The sequence below is a fragment of the Lepidochelys kempii genome, chromosome 1 (genome assembly GCF_965140285.1).
Source record: "Lepidochelys kempii isolate rLepKem1 chromosome 1, rLepKem1.hap1, whole genome shotgun sequence".
Classification (NCBI taxonomy): Eukaryota; Metazoa; Chordata; order Testudines; family Cheloniidae; genus Lepidochelys; species Lepidochelys kempii.
In genome coordinates, this window is record NC_136380.1 from 207,348,386 (window position 1) to 207,363,044 (window position 14,659).

A 14,659-nucleotide genomic window follows, 5' to 3' on the forward strand; every position below is an offset into this window, starting at 1 on the left:
ACAGGGATACAACAAACCTATGACTTCCTTAAAATATTAAGGCCCTAGCAGCCTAACAGTGTTCCTTCTAGCGAAGAGAATTCTCTGCTCTGGCTTACGCACACCATGAGGCAATATTCTACTCATAAAACACAGCCTGTTTGTAAAATCATTTCCACACTTTAATACCATCTCCAAAAATGTTGCCATCACATGAGGACAACAGAAGGGCTCAAAGCGTTGAACATGCACAAAATTTGTCATTAAATACAAATACAGTGACATCCTATTTCTTCTCCTATACACAGCTCTGCAGGAACACTTCCTGAGTGACTTATGTTTTATTGTATTAAAAAGTCCATTTAATTTTAGATGCAGTAAATTCATTAGGTTTGGGTTTTTTAAAATCTATAGCCTTAATTTACATATTTTAACAGGAATTCATTTAAATATTAGCATTTAGAAATTAATAACTGTAAACATTCCTTGCTTGCCATCTGACCTCACAGAGAAGTCTGCCTGGGGGAATTCATACAACACTTCCAAAACACATTTAAGAAGCCAGTCTGTAACATGCTTAGTAAAAAGAAAGGCACCAATTAGCTATCAACTTGCTGGATTTATAATAAGTATGCTGGATAATAAGTGTGCAGTTAATAATGTCTCCACCTGTGCGTAAGTTGGCACCTGCCTTGTAGAGTCCATGGAGCATGAAGCCTCATCATCTGAGAGGGTCTTGTTTCATGCTCACAACTCCAGCTCCTGCAGGTCTCCCCAGCTAGGCCCAATTTTCACTTTAACATTCAGCTTCACTGAGAGTTTTGTGGCATTTTCCATCTCGTATTTGACAATCTGAGCTACCTGAAAGGAAACAAACAAGGTTAGAAGTTTCAATGCACTGTTGAGGGACCTAGAGCCACACACTTCAGATGCTCCTTTTCATCATCATTAGTTTGGCAGGTCAGGGGCTTGGAGCTTTCCACTGTGTTTTTGTGTTTGGATAGGTTCTCCATTGACAGGAGTCTGACTAAATGTTTCAAGTATGATTAAGATACATGAAAGGAGAGACTCAGGAAAGTATTAATACATTTTCTTAAGGAGCTGCATACACTGGAGACCTATCTTCCTGCTTCAGCCAGAAACAGATTCTACCAAACACTCTTCCCAAAACATGCAAATGAGAGAGGTTAAAGAAAATCATTTGAGGAGCTACATAAACGGAGAAACACAAAGCAAGGATCCCCAGGAATAAAGAGCTCATTGTGTCAGTACAAGAGGTACTCTACAAGAGACAGTTACAAGCAACTGGGAAAACAATTTTACCAAAATTATCCCAATGGAATGTCATAATATCCATGATCACAATAAAAACAATCACACAGATATGTAACATACTGAAAGAGGAATTACAACACGTACTATACTGTACGAATGTCAACTTTTTCTTCTAAAAATCTAAGCCAGCCACAATTCTTCCTAAATTAACCCAGAACTTCAGTATTATCTCCCCACTTGCCTGACTGATCTCCCCAATGTAAGCTTTTAAAATTTTCAGACTTTTCAGGCTCAAATGAACCTGTGTCCCACAAAAATTTCTATTCTCCATTCAGTGTATGCTATTGATATCAGAAACGTGAATCATGACATTGAGGGTACAGAAAATACTTAGTGAAGAAATAAACCCCATGTTATAGCAAGCTGCTTTAATATATCTAGCTTGACAAAGCAAGGGGTAAGATGTGTGCTGAACATAGAAGTTTGCACTGTAGATGTTTGAAGATCTGTATGATGGTAATCTTAGTGAGGGAAAGGAATTGTTTAGTGCAATACATAGGGATGTAACTAGGAGCACTGGCATGATATTAAGAAATAAAATAGGAAAAATACTCAATATCAGGGAAAGTGCCCCGAGAGACATACTGGACTGTTAGGACTGTCCCTCCAGGGAAGTAGTGAAAGCCATTCCCTTGGAACTTTTAAAGGGTTTGATGAAACAGAAGAGTGTCCTGTGAGGAGCAATCCTGCATTGACCCTAGGAAGAACCACCAGATTTGATCTAATCAGCAAATTCTAAAACCTTGACAACTCCTAGTGCCTCTGGAGGGGAAGTGGAGCACCCCCAGCCCTGCTTACTTGTAACCTGCTTACACATCAACACTGACATTACAAGTAAGAAATCTGCTTCAGTTTAGGGGTGAGTGTGACAACAGATTCTCATTCCTGGAGAACCAAATCTTCCAAGGATGTGTCTCTAGCCCAGCAGATCATCATCTCATGGACACCTTCCCTCCCATTCGCCATCATTCAACATACAGTGATTGCTTTCATGGAATAGCATCATTAGGAAAATATTCATTTATACATGTAATTATTAGCCATAGATGCCCAGATGACATTTATGCTATCAGCATACTCTGAACCCTGCCTTTTCTGAATGGTGAGGGAGAGTAGAGAATATTTGGAACTCCCATCTAGCAGATAGTCAGCACCTCCTTTGATACAGGGAACCTGCCACACAAATTGAAGCACGCAATAATCCAGCGAGGGACAAACTTTTCACTCTGCACTTTCAATCTCCCTTTTCTAAGCAAGCTAACTGAGAAGCTAGTTAAACACAGCATTCAGTGTCACCTGTAGGGATCCATACCCTGGCCCTGGATCCTTCTCAGTCAGGCTTCAGGGCAGGACACCACTGGTGGCTCTGGTGAGAATTCTCTCTTCTTGTCCATACTCACCAGATGGGCCTCTCAGCATTTGACTCTTTTGGTCACCAAATCTTTCTTTTCTGCCTTCAAGAGGCTGCAGGAGTGAAGGGCAAACACCCTGAAATGTCTTAGGCCCTTCCTCTCAGACAGAACCCACAGAGTTGATATGGACAACTACTTTCCACTTCCAAAGACCTGAGCTGTGGAGTCCTGCAAGGCTCAGTCTTCTCCCCATATTATTCAAAGTGAGCTCGTCTTCACTACAGTGTTAACTCAGGATCTTATTTGGATGTTGCCCCACCCCAGCTCCCATCTACACACAAAAACCTTTCGCCTGACCATGGTGGTGCTTTCAACCAGGGCTAGATGGCCTGTCCTGGGCAACAGGTTAACATTTGAGCGAGGCTTGCACTTGGGCTGGTAATCTGTCCACTTTGGAGAGTAGATACAGGTTAAACTACTCGAGTGCTGATAGTCCTCCAGAGCCTTCCCACAATTCTCTCTGTGTGCCCATAAGAATAGACAAGTTCTCCCACAATTCATTGGGAAGGAATCTTAGCTTATGGAAGTGCTAAGATGATGAGGTTATTCACCTTGTACAGTAACTGCGGTTCTTTGAGGTGTGTCCCCTTCTGGGTGTTCCACTTAAGGAGTCCTTGACTGGAGCTTTTCCGTTAGCAGTGTCTGTTCGGCCTGCGCATGCTCCCTGTGTCTCCTCAGGCCAGATAGCGAAGCTATATAGGGGTGTGCAGGCGAACTGCCCTGAGTTCCAACAGATTCATTTGGAGATTGGTTTCCTAGTTGTCCATCTGCCTTGAGTCAAGAGGGCATTGAGGTGGGCTTCCCCTCCCAACAGCGATGTGTCTGTTGTTAAAGTTACCGAAGAAGCTGGGTGACAGAAAGGAATACCTGCAAAGACGTTGAGTTGATCTTTCTACCAGTCTAGGCAGTTCCTCACTTGTAGATGAACCATCACCTATCTCTCCAAGGTGTGTCTGACTGGAAAATAGGTCGTTTTGAATCAACACTGGAAGCAGCGGAGGTCCATCTTTGAGTAATCGATCACAAAGGTGCAAGCTATCATGTGCCCCAGGAGGTGAAGACCGTTCCTTATTGTGGTCTGAGGGCTCCTCTGAATTGCCTGTAACAGACTTGACAAAGTTACGAATCCCAGGGAAAGTAGGCCTTGGATGTCAACAAGTCTAAAGATGCCTCTATAAACTCTTTTGTACAGGGGTTAACATGGATTTTTTTACATTCAGCTGAAGACCCAACTCCTGGAAAAGAGCAAGGGCTGTCTGGGTGGAAGATAGCACCGCTTTGTAGGAACGGCCTTTGAGTGGCCAGTTGTCGAGGTATGGGAAGACTAGGATTGTTTGTCAGGGATAAGCAGCCACTGGGGGCTGATGAAAAGCTGAAGGAAGCACTTGGTATTGGAAATGATTCTGACCTATAGTGAAGCGCACATATTTCCAGAGCGATGGAAGTATTGTTTTATGGAAACAGGCATCTTGTAGGTCGAGGACAGAAAACTAATCCCCTTTCTCCAGTGAAGGAATGATAACTGCCAGAGTCATCATGCTGGACTTTTGAGACTTTATGAACTTATTTAGAAGCCTTAGATCCAAGTGCAGTCTCCACCCTCCATCCTTCTTTGGCACAAGGATATACTTTGAGTAAAACCCTTTTCCCTTGTGATGAGAAGGGACTGGCTCTATTGCTCCTAACTGAGGGAGAGAGTTCAACTTCTTGTCTCAGTAAAAACTGAGGGATCCCTGAAAAGGGATGGGAAAGAGGGTGGAAGGGAGGGGAGGACGTAAAATGGATGATACAGTCCAACATTATGACCTCAGTGACCCATTCGTCTGTAGCGATCTGCCTCCAAGCGTCCTGGAAATGAGAAAGGTGGTCTCAAAAGGGAATGGGGTGGGCAAATGGATGCAGCTGTAAAACCAGAAACATGGAAGGATTTGAACCCTTGATTGACCTGTCAAAACTATTGCTTTGAAGATGACTGGGTGAGCAGCCCTCTTTCTCTGAAATGTATGTCTTTTCCTGGGGGGTTCAGTAGATCTATAGAATCCAGAAATGGAGCAGGATGCGATCTCTGGGCAGTCTATGACCTACTAAGCCTTCTTTATTTGTAGATGTATATATACATCCAGGGATTGTTCAATAGCCCTAGAGTCCTTCAGTACGTTCAAGGACTTAAGATTTTCTCAAAGACCACAGATAAGACCATCAAAGTGGAGGTCCTCAGCAGTGTTCTGGAATTCTCTTGAACACCCCAAGAGCTGGAGCCGTGACCCCCTGCACATAACTGCCACTGTGGAGGTGGACCTGGCAGCAGTGCTTGAAGAGCAGTTCTGGACAATAATTTGCCCTCTGAAATGATGAATTGGAATTGCTCCATATGTTCCTGCGACAGATGTTCAATAAAGGCAGTAAACCTATTACAATTAGAAAAATTATATTTGGCCTTGACCACCCGACAGTTTGTGATCCTGAACTGTAGGATTGCTGACTAGTGGAACTTCCATCCAAAGAGAGCTAGTTTCTTTTGGTCTTTGTCACATGGGATAGACTTGGAAAAGTGTTGCTTACCCCACTCATTTACCACATCCACCACCAGGGAGTTAGGTGGAGGGTTGGGGAACAAAAAAATGTGACTCTGTAGGGGAAACATAATACTTCTTATCTGCCTGCTTACCTGTCGGCAGAACAGTAGCAGGCATCTGCTACCCTGTCTTATATGGATCTAGGAGCACCTCATTATTGGGTAACAACTCTGGAGCATGTTGCTGACTGCAGAACATCCAGCAGTTTGTGCTATGAGTTCTTGAGCTCTTCAAGTGGAATCTGAAGAGCGTCAGCTACTCTTTTCATGAGGTCTTGAAATTGCTGAAAATTGTGGGCCCTGGAAAGTGGCAGAGGCATAATCAACTCATTTGGAAACAAGGATGAAATAAGTTTTTGAGGGCTGATCTTTATCGGCCCTGATCTCCTGCTCCTCCTACGTCTCCTCTTGTGTGAGAGCTGGCTGGGGAGGAGAGGATTGTAATACTCTAGCCTCCCTATGAGACAGTGCTAGTGATCTGGCAAATTGCTGCTGACAAGCAGTCCAGGGGACCCAGGATGGCCACTGGGGGGGCCCATATAGGAGTAGGGGTGGGATTCAGGGTTGGTTCCACCACCTTGATGATGAGCATGATCTTCCCTGTGACTGTTAAAAAATAGATTTCTGAAAGGACATGTCGGAGAACGCTGAACAAAAATGGAAGAGACCAACTGGAAGTCTCCTTCACCCTCCTCAATATCGCCCAATGGGTACCAAAGAACAGTGGAGATTTGGAAATTGGAATCTTGGTACCAATAGATGCTCAGTATCCATGAAGAGTGGATACTCTGATTTGTCCATTACAAACAGGTCCTTTGCGTATCTGAACCCGTATGGCCATTATTAACAGATGGAGCCTCTCCGCAGTAAAGGCAGCATTTAAAATCTGGTAAGCCAAGCAATCCCTGACAGGAAAATAAGGCTCCCTGAGGAGGGAGACCGAGAGGAACAAAACAATTCTCTCACTAATAATCTCTACTTAACTCACTGTAATTATCACTCACAACTAACCCACCCTAAAAAAACAACTATAGGAAAGCAGAAACAGGATAGCTCAGGCATGCTCAAGGTGTACACGCTAGGCCTCTGTCTCAGGCCAAGGCAGTTAAGCAAGAGCTGAGGGCAGTTCACCCGTGCACCCCTACCGAGCCTCAATGTCCAGCACAAGGAGACACAGGGAGCGTACGCAGGCCAAATGGATAATACTAAGGGAAAATCTCTGATCAAGGACTCAAGAGGCGAGCACACACATGAAGTAGAGGCCCGATAGGAACACTGCTCAAAGAACCACCATGGGATGTAGCTGCAGAAATCCTAGCTCCTCACATGAACGAGGGGAGCACCAGTGTGGATACAGTCAAGTATGGCTTTGCTGTACGGCCGCTAGTACCTGGGTGCCGATCACCTGAATTAACTCTGCATGGAAAACACACCCTGAATGAAGTTGTTGGGATAGCTGGTGAAGCAACATGGGCAATGCACTAGGAGCACAGACACCACCAAGCTCTCAGTTGCCTTTATGTCAATCAAACAGCACCACTCCCTAACTTTCCCAATGACTAGCCAAAATCCTCCCCTGGATAAAGACTAGCTGGCTAAAGCTTGAGGTGATTCCATTAGGAAAAGGGAAGTAGCTTGAAGAACTTGTCTCCTCTTTAACATCCCCAACTGTCAATGGCATCTGCCCTCTGAGGATTAAACTGGCCCCCACAGTTTCATGGTCCTTTTGGACTCCTCATTGTTAGTGGATGCCCAAAGAGCTATGTCAACAAAAACCATCCACATCGATCTGTGACTTTGCACACCCTCTTATCAGACACAGACTTGGCCACAGTGAAGCACACGTTCCTAACTTCCTGGTCTGGTAATTGTAATTTATATTTATATTTAGGAATAAGCCATATACCCTGAAAAACCTTTCTGGTATAAATTGTTGCAGCCTTTCAGTTTAGCAACACAACTCACCATGAACAAACCACCCTAGTGTTTTGACCTCAGTGTGATGGCTGTGGAGCTGCCATATAATAACGTAAGAATACTGAGATGAAACACTGTATATGACCTGCTCAGTAATGGGAATTTACTGTACATTGGGTTATAAGACTTTCCTGCAGGAATGCATTGACCTAGCCTAACAGGGGACTATAGGAAAAATGAGCAGGAAAGCAACAAAACGGATCCAGATAAGGAACCTCCACACAAAACACTTGGGGGACAATTACAAGAAAATGCGGGAACTGTTAGCCTTGAGGAGCCTGTATCCTGTCTCCAACAAAGATATAAGACTTGTTTTCCCAGGCAGGGAGCTCAGAGATCAAAGGACACTAAACAAGAGAGGAAGGGTGGGGGTCAATTATCAAGGGCTGTCCAAGGGGACAGGCTGACAGAGAGAGAGACTGACTCTGTGAATAGAGCCTGAAGAAATTGGGCCTTCCTCACATCCAGGGAATAGTAAGCCTTAGGGAGAAACAGGTACACGTAGATACAGGATTACTGTTGTAAGATCTGTTTTTCCGAAATGCTTTTGTTCTAAATAAATAATAATTTGCTTTAAGAATGCTGTTTGGTCATTGGGTATCACTGTCAGAACTCCAGGAGAGAAATTAACTGCAAGTACTGAACCCAAGTCAGGTCTGCTGAGGTAATCACAAGTGACTGCAGCCCAGGACCTGGTTAGTGAGTGGGAGAATGGCTTGATTCCACACCAAGTCAGGTGATGACTAGAGGTCAGAAAGGGTGCATCTGAAGAGACAAGGAGGGTGGTCACAGGTGCAGTAAGTCTGGTAACTGTGACACACTGCACGGGCTCCACACTGACTACAGAGTCCAATTCATGGTCTCTGTCCTGATATTCAAAGCCCTCCCCAGTTTTGGCCCTAGATACCTGAGAAATTGCCTCTCCCTCTGACCATGACCTCCAATGACTGCTATGTTCCAGCAGAATGATGAAGGTGTTCGTCCTTCTCCCTCTCACATGCACAAACGACAACCCGATAAATGAATCGCATGTTTGCCCTACAGACTGGGAAGGGGAATAGAGAAAGCAAGAGATTATCATTGCTTCTTATCTGAAATACTTGGAAGGTGCTCAGATACTATGGTGACTAGGGACATATAAATACATAGACAGGTTAGACGGATATTTTTAGTTGTTTTTGAATGAACTTTAGCAGCTGGAAATAAATTAGAGCTAGCATTATGCATGTAACCGGGCTAATTTTCCACAGACCAGAACTGCTGTGGCAGCCAAAAAACAATATGTTTTACATAATGCTAAAACCTCTACATGAGGCACCAGTAGAGAAGAGAAACTTTTCTCTGATCCAATTTGGAGACTATAATGTTCCATGTTTTTCTAAAAGATATGTTCTAGTTCAACAAGTCGTCCCAGGGCCTGTGGGCAGTCAACCATCTCACTCACCCCAAAAAACAATCCAAAACATAGAAACATGCCTTCAAAATGAATATAAAGGGAAGAGGGAAAAGGTGATCACTCAGCTGGAAACAGATTCTGTAACATTAGTTAGCTAAATCTGGAGTAGAAATGCAAGACTGATTGCAGGCAATGATACCGTGTGCAAATACGTAGAGGATTCCAAGCGTCTGCACAGAAAATCTATAGGATGGAAACAGTTCTGAGGCAGGCTACAGAAGCTGATATTACTTCTATCTTAAGGTGACCATGAAGTTGCAGGCCTGTTAAATAACAATAAAGGATGCATCAGAAAACACATTTGGCCATAATTCTTTTGGAGACAGCATGACATATTGATCCAGTGTCAAAGCACAGAAGACTGGATAGTCTAAAGGAACTTTAGTCCACTTCAGATTGAAACATTGGAACCTTTTCATATCAGTCTTAAGGAGAAAAGCTGCTCTGGAATGGACATGTAAATGTGGAGAAAACTACTGACAGGATAAAGAAGGTGGAATTCTGACACCTATGGAAGGAATTTGGGAATTTTTTTTTTTTAAAAATACCAGCCTATCTTTAAAAACTTAGTTTTAAAAAATGGTTGGACCAGTCAACTACCATCTGAAACTGTCTCAGTCGGGGAGTTGATGTCTACCACCAGAAAAATGGCCTCCTTTTAGGAACGTGAACCCACAGAATTAACAAAGTTGAAGAAGAGGTCCCAGAAGCTGGTCTACCTTCAATGCATTTGTGGAAAGTCAAATAGAAGAGGTGAATTCTAAGGGACGATGGCTCATACAAGTGAAGAACAAAACCAAACAGCTTTCATGTGGGGTGCAGGAAGGGATCCACATCAGACTTTTTCACAGCAGGACACCTTGCAATCTGAACTGGTATCCCATTCTGTCAAACTCCTTCCAGGCAGCTAAAAAGGCTGCACTTGCTTAAAAACACCATATTCTTGATTTGGAGTCACAGCTTATATGGAAAGGGATCTCAGAGCAGGATGTCAAGAGGTGTCCCTGTTCAGTGTGATGTGATGTAGTGAGACACTCTGGGAATAGCCACTGGTAGTCCTAAGTGGTGTTGAGAACCTTATTTGCCAGTGGTGGACCATTAAGATAATGGAATGTTTCTGCTTTGAGCAGGGGGTTGGACTAGATGACCTCCTGAGGTCCCTTCCAACCCTGATATTCTAGGATTCTATGAATCTTTATTTATATCTCCTCAACTTAATCAGAACAAGAAGTAATAGGATAGGAAAGATGCATGTAAACTTCTTCCAACCAGTAGTGAATGGAGATGTCATCTTCCAACACAGCGTTCACTTGACATTTTGTGCAGAAGAGCATTTGGTGCTCACTGGAGAGAAGAGGAGAACAGATCTCTCTCTCGGGCATGCCCCACTTTAGAAAGATCTCATCTGCTTCTCCTTGATCCAGAAACCACACCTGAGAGCCTAATACCAATTGGCTTAGCCTGCTTGCCAAACGGTATGCAAGGTACATAGCCTTTCATCATACTCGACGGGAGACAAAACCGTAAGAGCTGAGTCACTAGAGGTTTTGAAGTATCCCATCGAGGAGTTAAAGATAGAGGAGTATCAGCAAAGATGTCAAATATGATCTTCTTGTCTCATGCCTCATTGAGTGTCTGGAGCATCACATTCTTGAAATCGATGCCAACCACCTGCACAGCACTCTCCCTCTGTCCTGAGAGAGTCAGTCAGACACATTGAAGGTGTGGAAACACAGCTTGGGGACTCTTCCCTCTAGATCTGCACTGATGTGTTAAGTGCCAGACGGGGTTATTTCATTCCAGCATATCATAATATTTGTTATTGGAAGTCTTCTGGGCTAACTTCACTTTTTGATCATAAATGAAGCAAAGAGTGCCTCTAGACACACATTCTCAGCATGAGACTTCTGGCACCGGTGGAACAGCACAGCCAGCCATGTTCCTTTTCCAGGCAATAAAAACAGTGAGTAAGTTTGCCTGTGACAAATATTTTGTGATTGCACCTGGGACACTTTTCGAAGCTACTCCTTCGGTGACATCCGGGAAGACAAAAAACTGAGGAAGGGAAAGAGACAACAAGCACCAAAAGCACAGCATCCTCCTTCCCACACAAACAGATTTTAAACTACAATAATAAATAATAATACATTTAGTGACCCAATGCATGGAGCCAAGTTCGCCCCATCAGGCAGAAAACAAACTCAAAGACTCCCCAAAGTAGGAGAAAAAACTGCACACCAACACTGAGTTGCCAGCGGAGTACACACATTCTGTGCAGCTGCACAGAGGAGCTACTTCACCATCTTGAGTCAGTAAGGAAGTTGCAGGTACTAGAGGTTACCAGCATGCTAAGCCGGGCTGGCACTGCTTTGGGCTAGCAGATAAAAACTTTAGGTAGGGGACTTCCTGTCTTACTCAAAGAGCTTGGACCCAATACTGTTACTCCTTCTACACCCATCTGGCCTTATGAGAAACATTATTTTAATAAACTTATAGGCATGAGTCTGCAGACGACTCAAGAAACAGAAGGCAGACCTCTAGAAAGGAAACTTTAACAGGTTTGTTATAGAAAAGTACATGGGCTGGAAAAGCAAATACACTCCTACCTGAATTACACTATCTTCTGCAACCTCATAGAGGAGCTCATCATGGAGCTGGAGGATGAAGAAACCTCCACTTTGTAATATCCCTCTGTTTCTTCTCCTCTCTAACCTTCCTACACAGGGAAAAGATATAGTTAACCAGCATTACTCATAATCATCTCTGTTTTAGCCCAAAAGACCTATATACATTCATAATGCTACAAACAAGAATTGTATGGCAGAGCTCCAAGATGAAAAAAATCCATGCACACAAGGATACATATATTAAATATAATTATTATGCTATTATATCAATATTCATACAACTGTCTGGAAATAAAGAATGTTAATGCAAAGCTTTTCAAATACAAACATTCTAGCCTTAAATTGTAAAGATGTAAATTAGGAAAAAAAACAAAGACAACCACTTCTCCCAGACCATCTGTTCTACAAGCAAATTTTAAACACAATCACATCGGGTTTAATGAGAACTCTGTGTATAATGTTCTCTCAGGCAGTGAATTAGAATTCAGCTCTGCTTCCAAAACCGTTTTAATGGCTAATTCTAAAGAGCCAGTGAGGCTTTACCCAGCCAACTCCATTGATCTGGAGTTGCAGCTACTGCTACTGAAAAACATAAGCAGCCCTTGTCCAAAGCATGAAACAACAGATGTGTACATGGGATCTTAGCAGGCCACACCTGCCAAAAACAGAATCCCTTCTGCATGCTCCATGTTAAGAGCTAAAAAAGTGGACCCAGAAGTTGGCAGGTGGGAGTGCAAATGGAGAGATTCCAGTTCAGACAAAATACTGGCTATCAATGGCTTCATTCAACCCTCAGTACAGTCTAACACCTTGTCATAAATATAAAGGGAAGGGTAAACCCCTTTGAAATCCCTCCTGGCCAGGGGAAAGCTCCTCTCACCTGTAAAGGGTTAAGAAGCTAAAGGTAACCTCGCTGGCACCTGACCAAAATGACCAATGAGCAGACAAGATACTTTCAAAAGCTGGGAGGAGGGGGAGAAAAAAAGGGTCTGTGGGTCTGTCTATATTGTCTTTGCCGGGGATAGACCAGGAATGGAGTCTTAGAACTTTAGTAAGTTATCTAGTTATTAGATAACTAGTTATTAGTAAGTAATCTAGCTAGGTACGTGTTAGATTATGATTTCTTTAAATGGCTGAGAAAAGAACTGTGCTGAATTGAATAGAGTAACTATTTCTGTCTGTGTATCTTTTTTGTAACTTAAGGTTTTGCCTAGCGGGGTTCTCTATGTTTTGAATCTAATTACCCTCTAAGGTATCTACCATCCTGATTTTACAGGGGGGATTTCTTTATTTCTATTTACTTCTACTTTTATTAAAAGTCTTCTTGTAAGAAAACTGAATGCTTTTTCATTGTTCTCAGATCCAAGGGTTTGGGTCTGTGGTCACCTATGCAAATTGGTGAGGCTTTTTATCCAACATTTCCCAGGAAAGGGGGGGTGCAAGTGTTGGGAGGATTGTTCATTGTTCTTAAGATCCAAGGGTCTGGGTCTGTAGTCACCTAGGCAAATTGGTGAGGCTTTTTACCAAACCTTGTCCAGGAAGTGGGGTGCAAAGTTTTGGGAAGTATTTTTGGGGGAAAGACGTGTCCAAACAGCTCTTCCCCAGTAACCAGTATTAGTTTGGTGGTGGTAGCGGCCAATCCAAGGACAAAGGGTGGAATATTTTGTACCTTGGGGAAGTTTTGACCTAAGCTGGTAAAGATAAGCTTAGGAGTTTCTCATGCAGGTCCCCACATCTGTACCCTAGAGTTCAGAGTGGGGGAGGAACCTTGACACACCTAAAATTGATGCTGACAAAAGCTTTGTACCATATCTTTATATCTTAAATAAAAACAAACTCCAGACTTAAATCTAATGGAAACTATATTCTTTGACCAACCTGTTGTTACAATTGGTGTTTTCTCACTGCCTTTGAAGACGGTGCATCTGCACTTCCCCCCTCCCGCTCTTTTTAAACAAATCAATAGTAACATCATGCAATTTAGCACAACTCAACTCCTGTTTTCCTAGTCCAATTATCCAAATTTCTGATATGCCCCCTGAACCATTCAGGTAATTAGGGTTTTCAGATCCAAGTATTCTGTTCTCATTCACAAGCTGAGCAGACATTCTTACTTAGGACTTGCCCACCCACCCAACGCAACAAGACAGACCAGTCCAGTATGAGAAAATAAACATTTATTCCCCACCACTTGCCCAAATCGCCCAGCTATAGCGGGCTTTTATTTTAAGCTACTTTTATCACCTTTGGGTTTTTGACATCAAATATAAAGGAGAATGAAAGCGTACCTGCCCTGTTGCTCTGGAATAAGCTCTCCAGATGTCCATGGGACTTCACTGCTGAGGAGAATGCTTCAAGCCGCCTCTGAATGTTCACAGTGGCTATTTTGACGATGTCAGCAGCAGAACCCTGAACTGCTGTGTTCACAGCTTGGCGCTCTGCCTGGGGAGTACAAAGATATCACCCCATGGTATAAACCCTATATGTTACACACTTTGTAACAAATCTATGGTGACATACAAATAGACACCACAAATATACACACAACTTCATGAAACTGGCATGGGGAAGAGAAGTCAGAATTTCTTACACAAACCACAGGCCTCTAGCCACTAGAGAAGAATTTTCATATACTTGAAATTATTAGCACTAAGGCTGATAACCTTTATCAGCCATCAGGGGGAGACCATCACACTTATGGAGATCTGATTTCGTCCAGCAGAGGACAATCACACAACTAGCTGGATGCATTACGGGTGCTTGTGCCTTCTTGAAAAGTATCAAGTACAGGATACCACCAGAAGCAAGATGCTTGACTTTATTGATCAGAGGTCTGATCTATTGTGGCAAATCTTGCCTGCCAGAACATTACAACCTGTTCAAAAACCAAAACAAGCTACATTACTACAGTTTAGGGGCAGGTTTTTCACATAAAAGAGAGCTCTCTCTACTAATGCTCTCCTCAAATAAGAAAATTCTCTTCACAGGTTCTTCCTTTTTCCCCTCCTAATTGAAATTCATGGAGGAAAATTTAAAGGAAGCTGAAATTAAAATAAAATATCAATCTTATAAGGGTCTTAAATATAATTTTTAAAAAGTAAAAATTAAACAGAAGTTGCATCTCTTCACAGTCTAATCAAGTAGCACCTATAAGATTTAACAACTTTTAAATTCACCCAACTAGCCTTTTTGATAAATAAACAAACAAACCCACCCAACTTCTTGTATCAATTTTGAAAGTCGGCTGTTTCTCCATGCACTTATTTGGTATCTGGATTTCCACTGAGTCCTAATGCTA

The 14,659-nt window shown here is 42.8% G+C and overlaps 1 protein-coding gene across 2 annotated transcripts in view; it reads right to left on the bottom strand.

The window, feature by feature from the left end:
- Positions 1-201: 201 nt before the first annotated feature.
- Positions 202-14,659, bottom strand: part of POLQ (DNA polymerase theta) — a 135,633-nt gene continuing 121,175 nt past the window's right edge. For both annotated transcript variants that reach the window (XM_073309856.2, XM_073309867.2), the window contains 3 exons: positions 13,650-13,803; positions 11,341-11,450; positions 202-840 (listed from right to left, as the gene is read on the bottom strand). In XM_073309856.2, the coding sequence (XP_073165957.2) occupies positions 727-840; positions 11,341-11,450; positions 13,650-13,803 (378 nt within the window). In that variant the 3' untranslated portion in view covers positions 202-726. The remainder of the gene's footprint in view (positions 841-11,340; positions 11,451-13,649; positions 13,804-14,659) is intronic.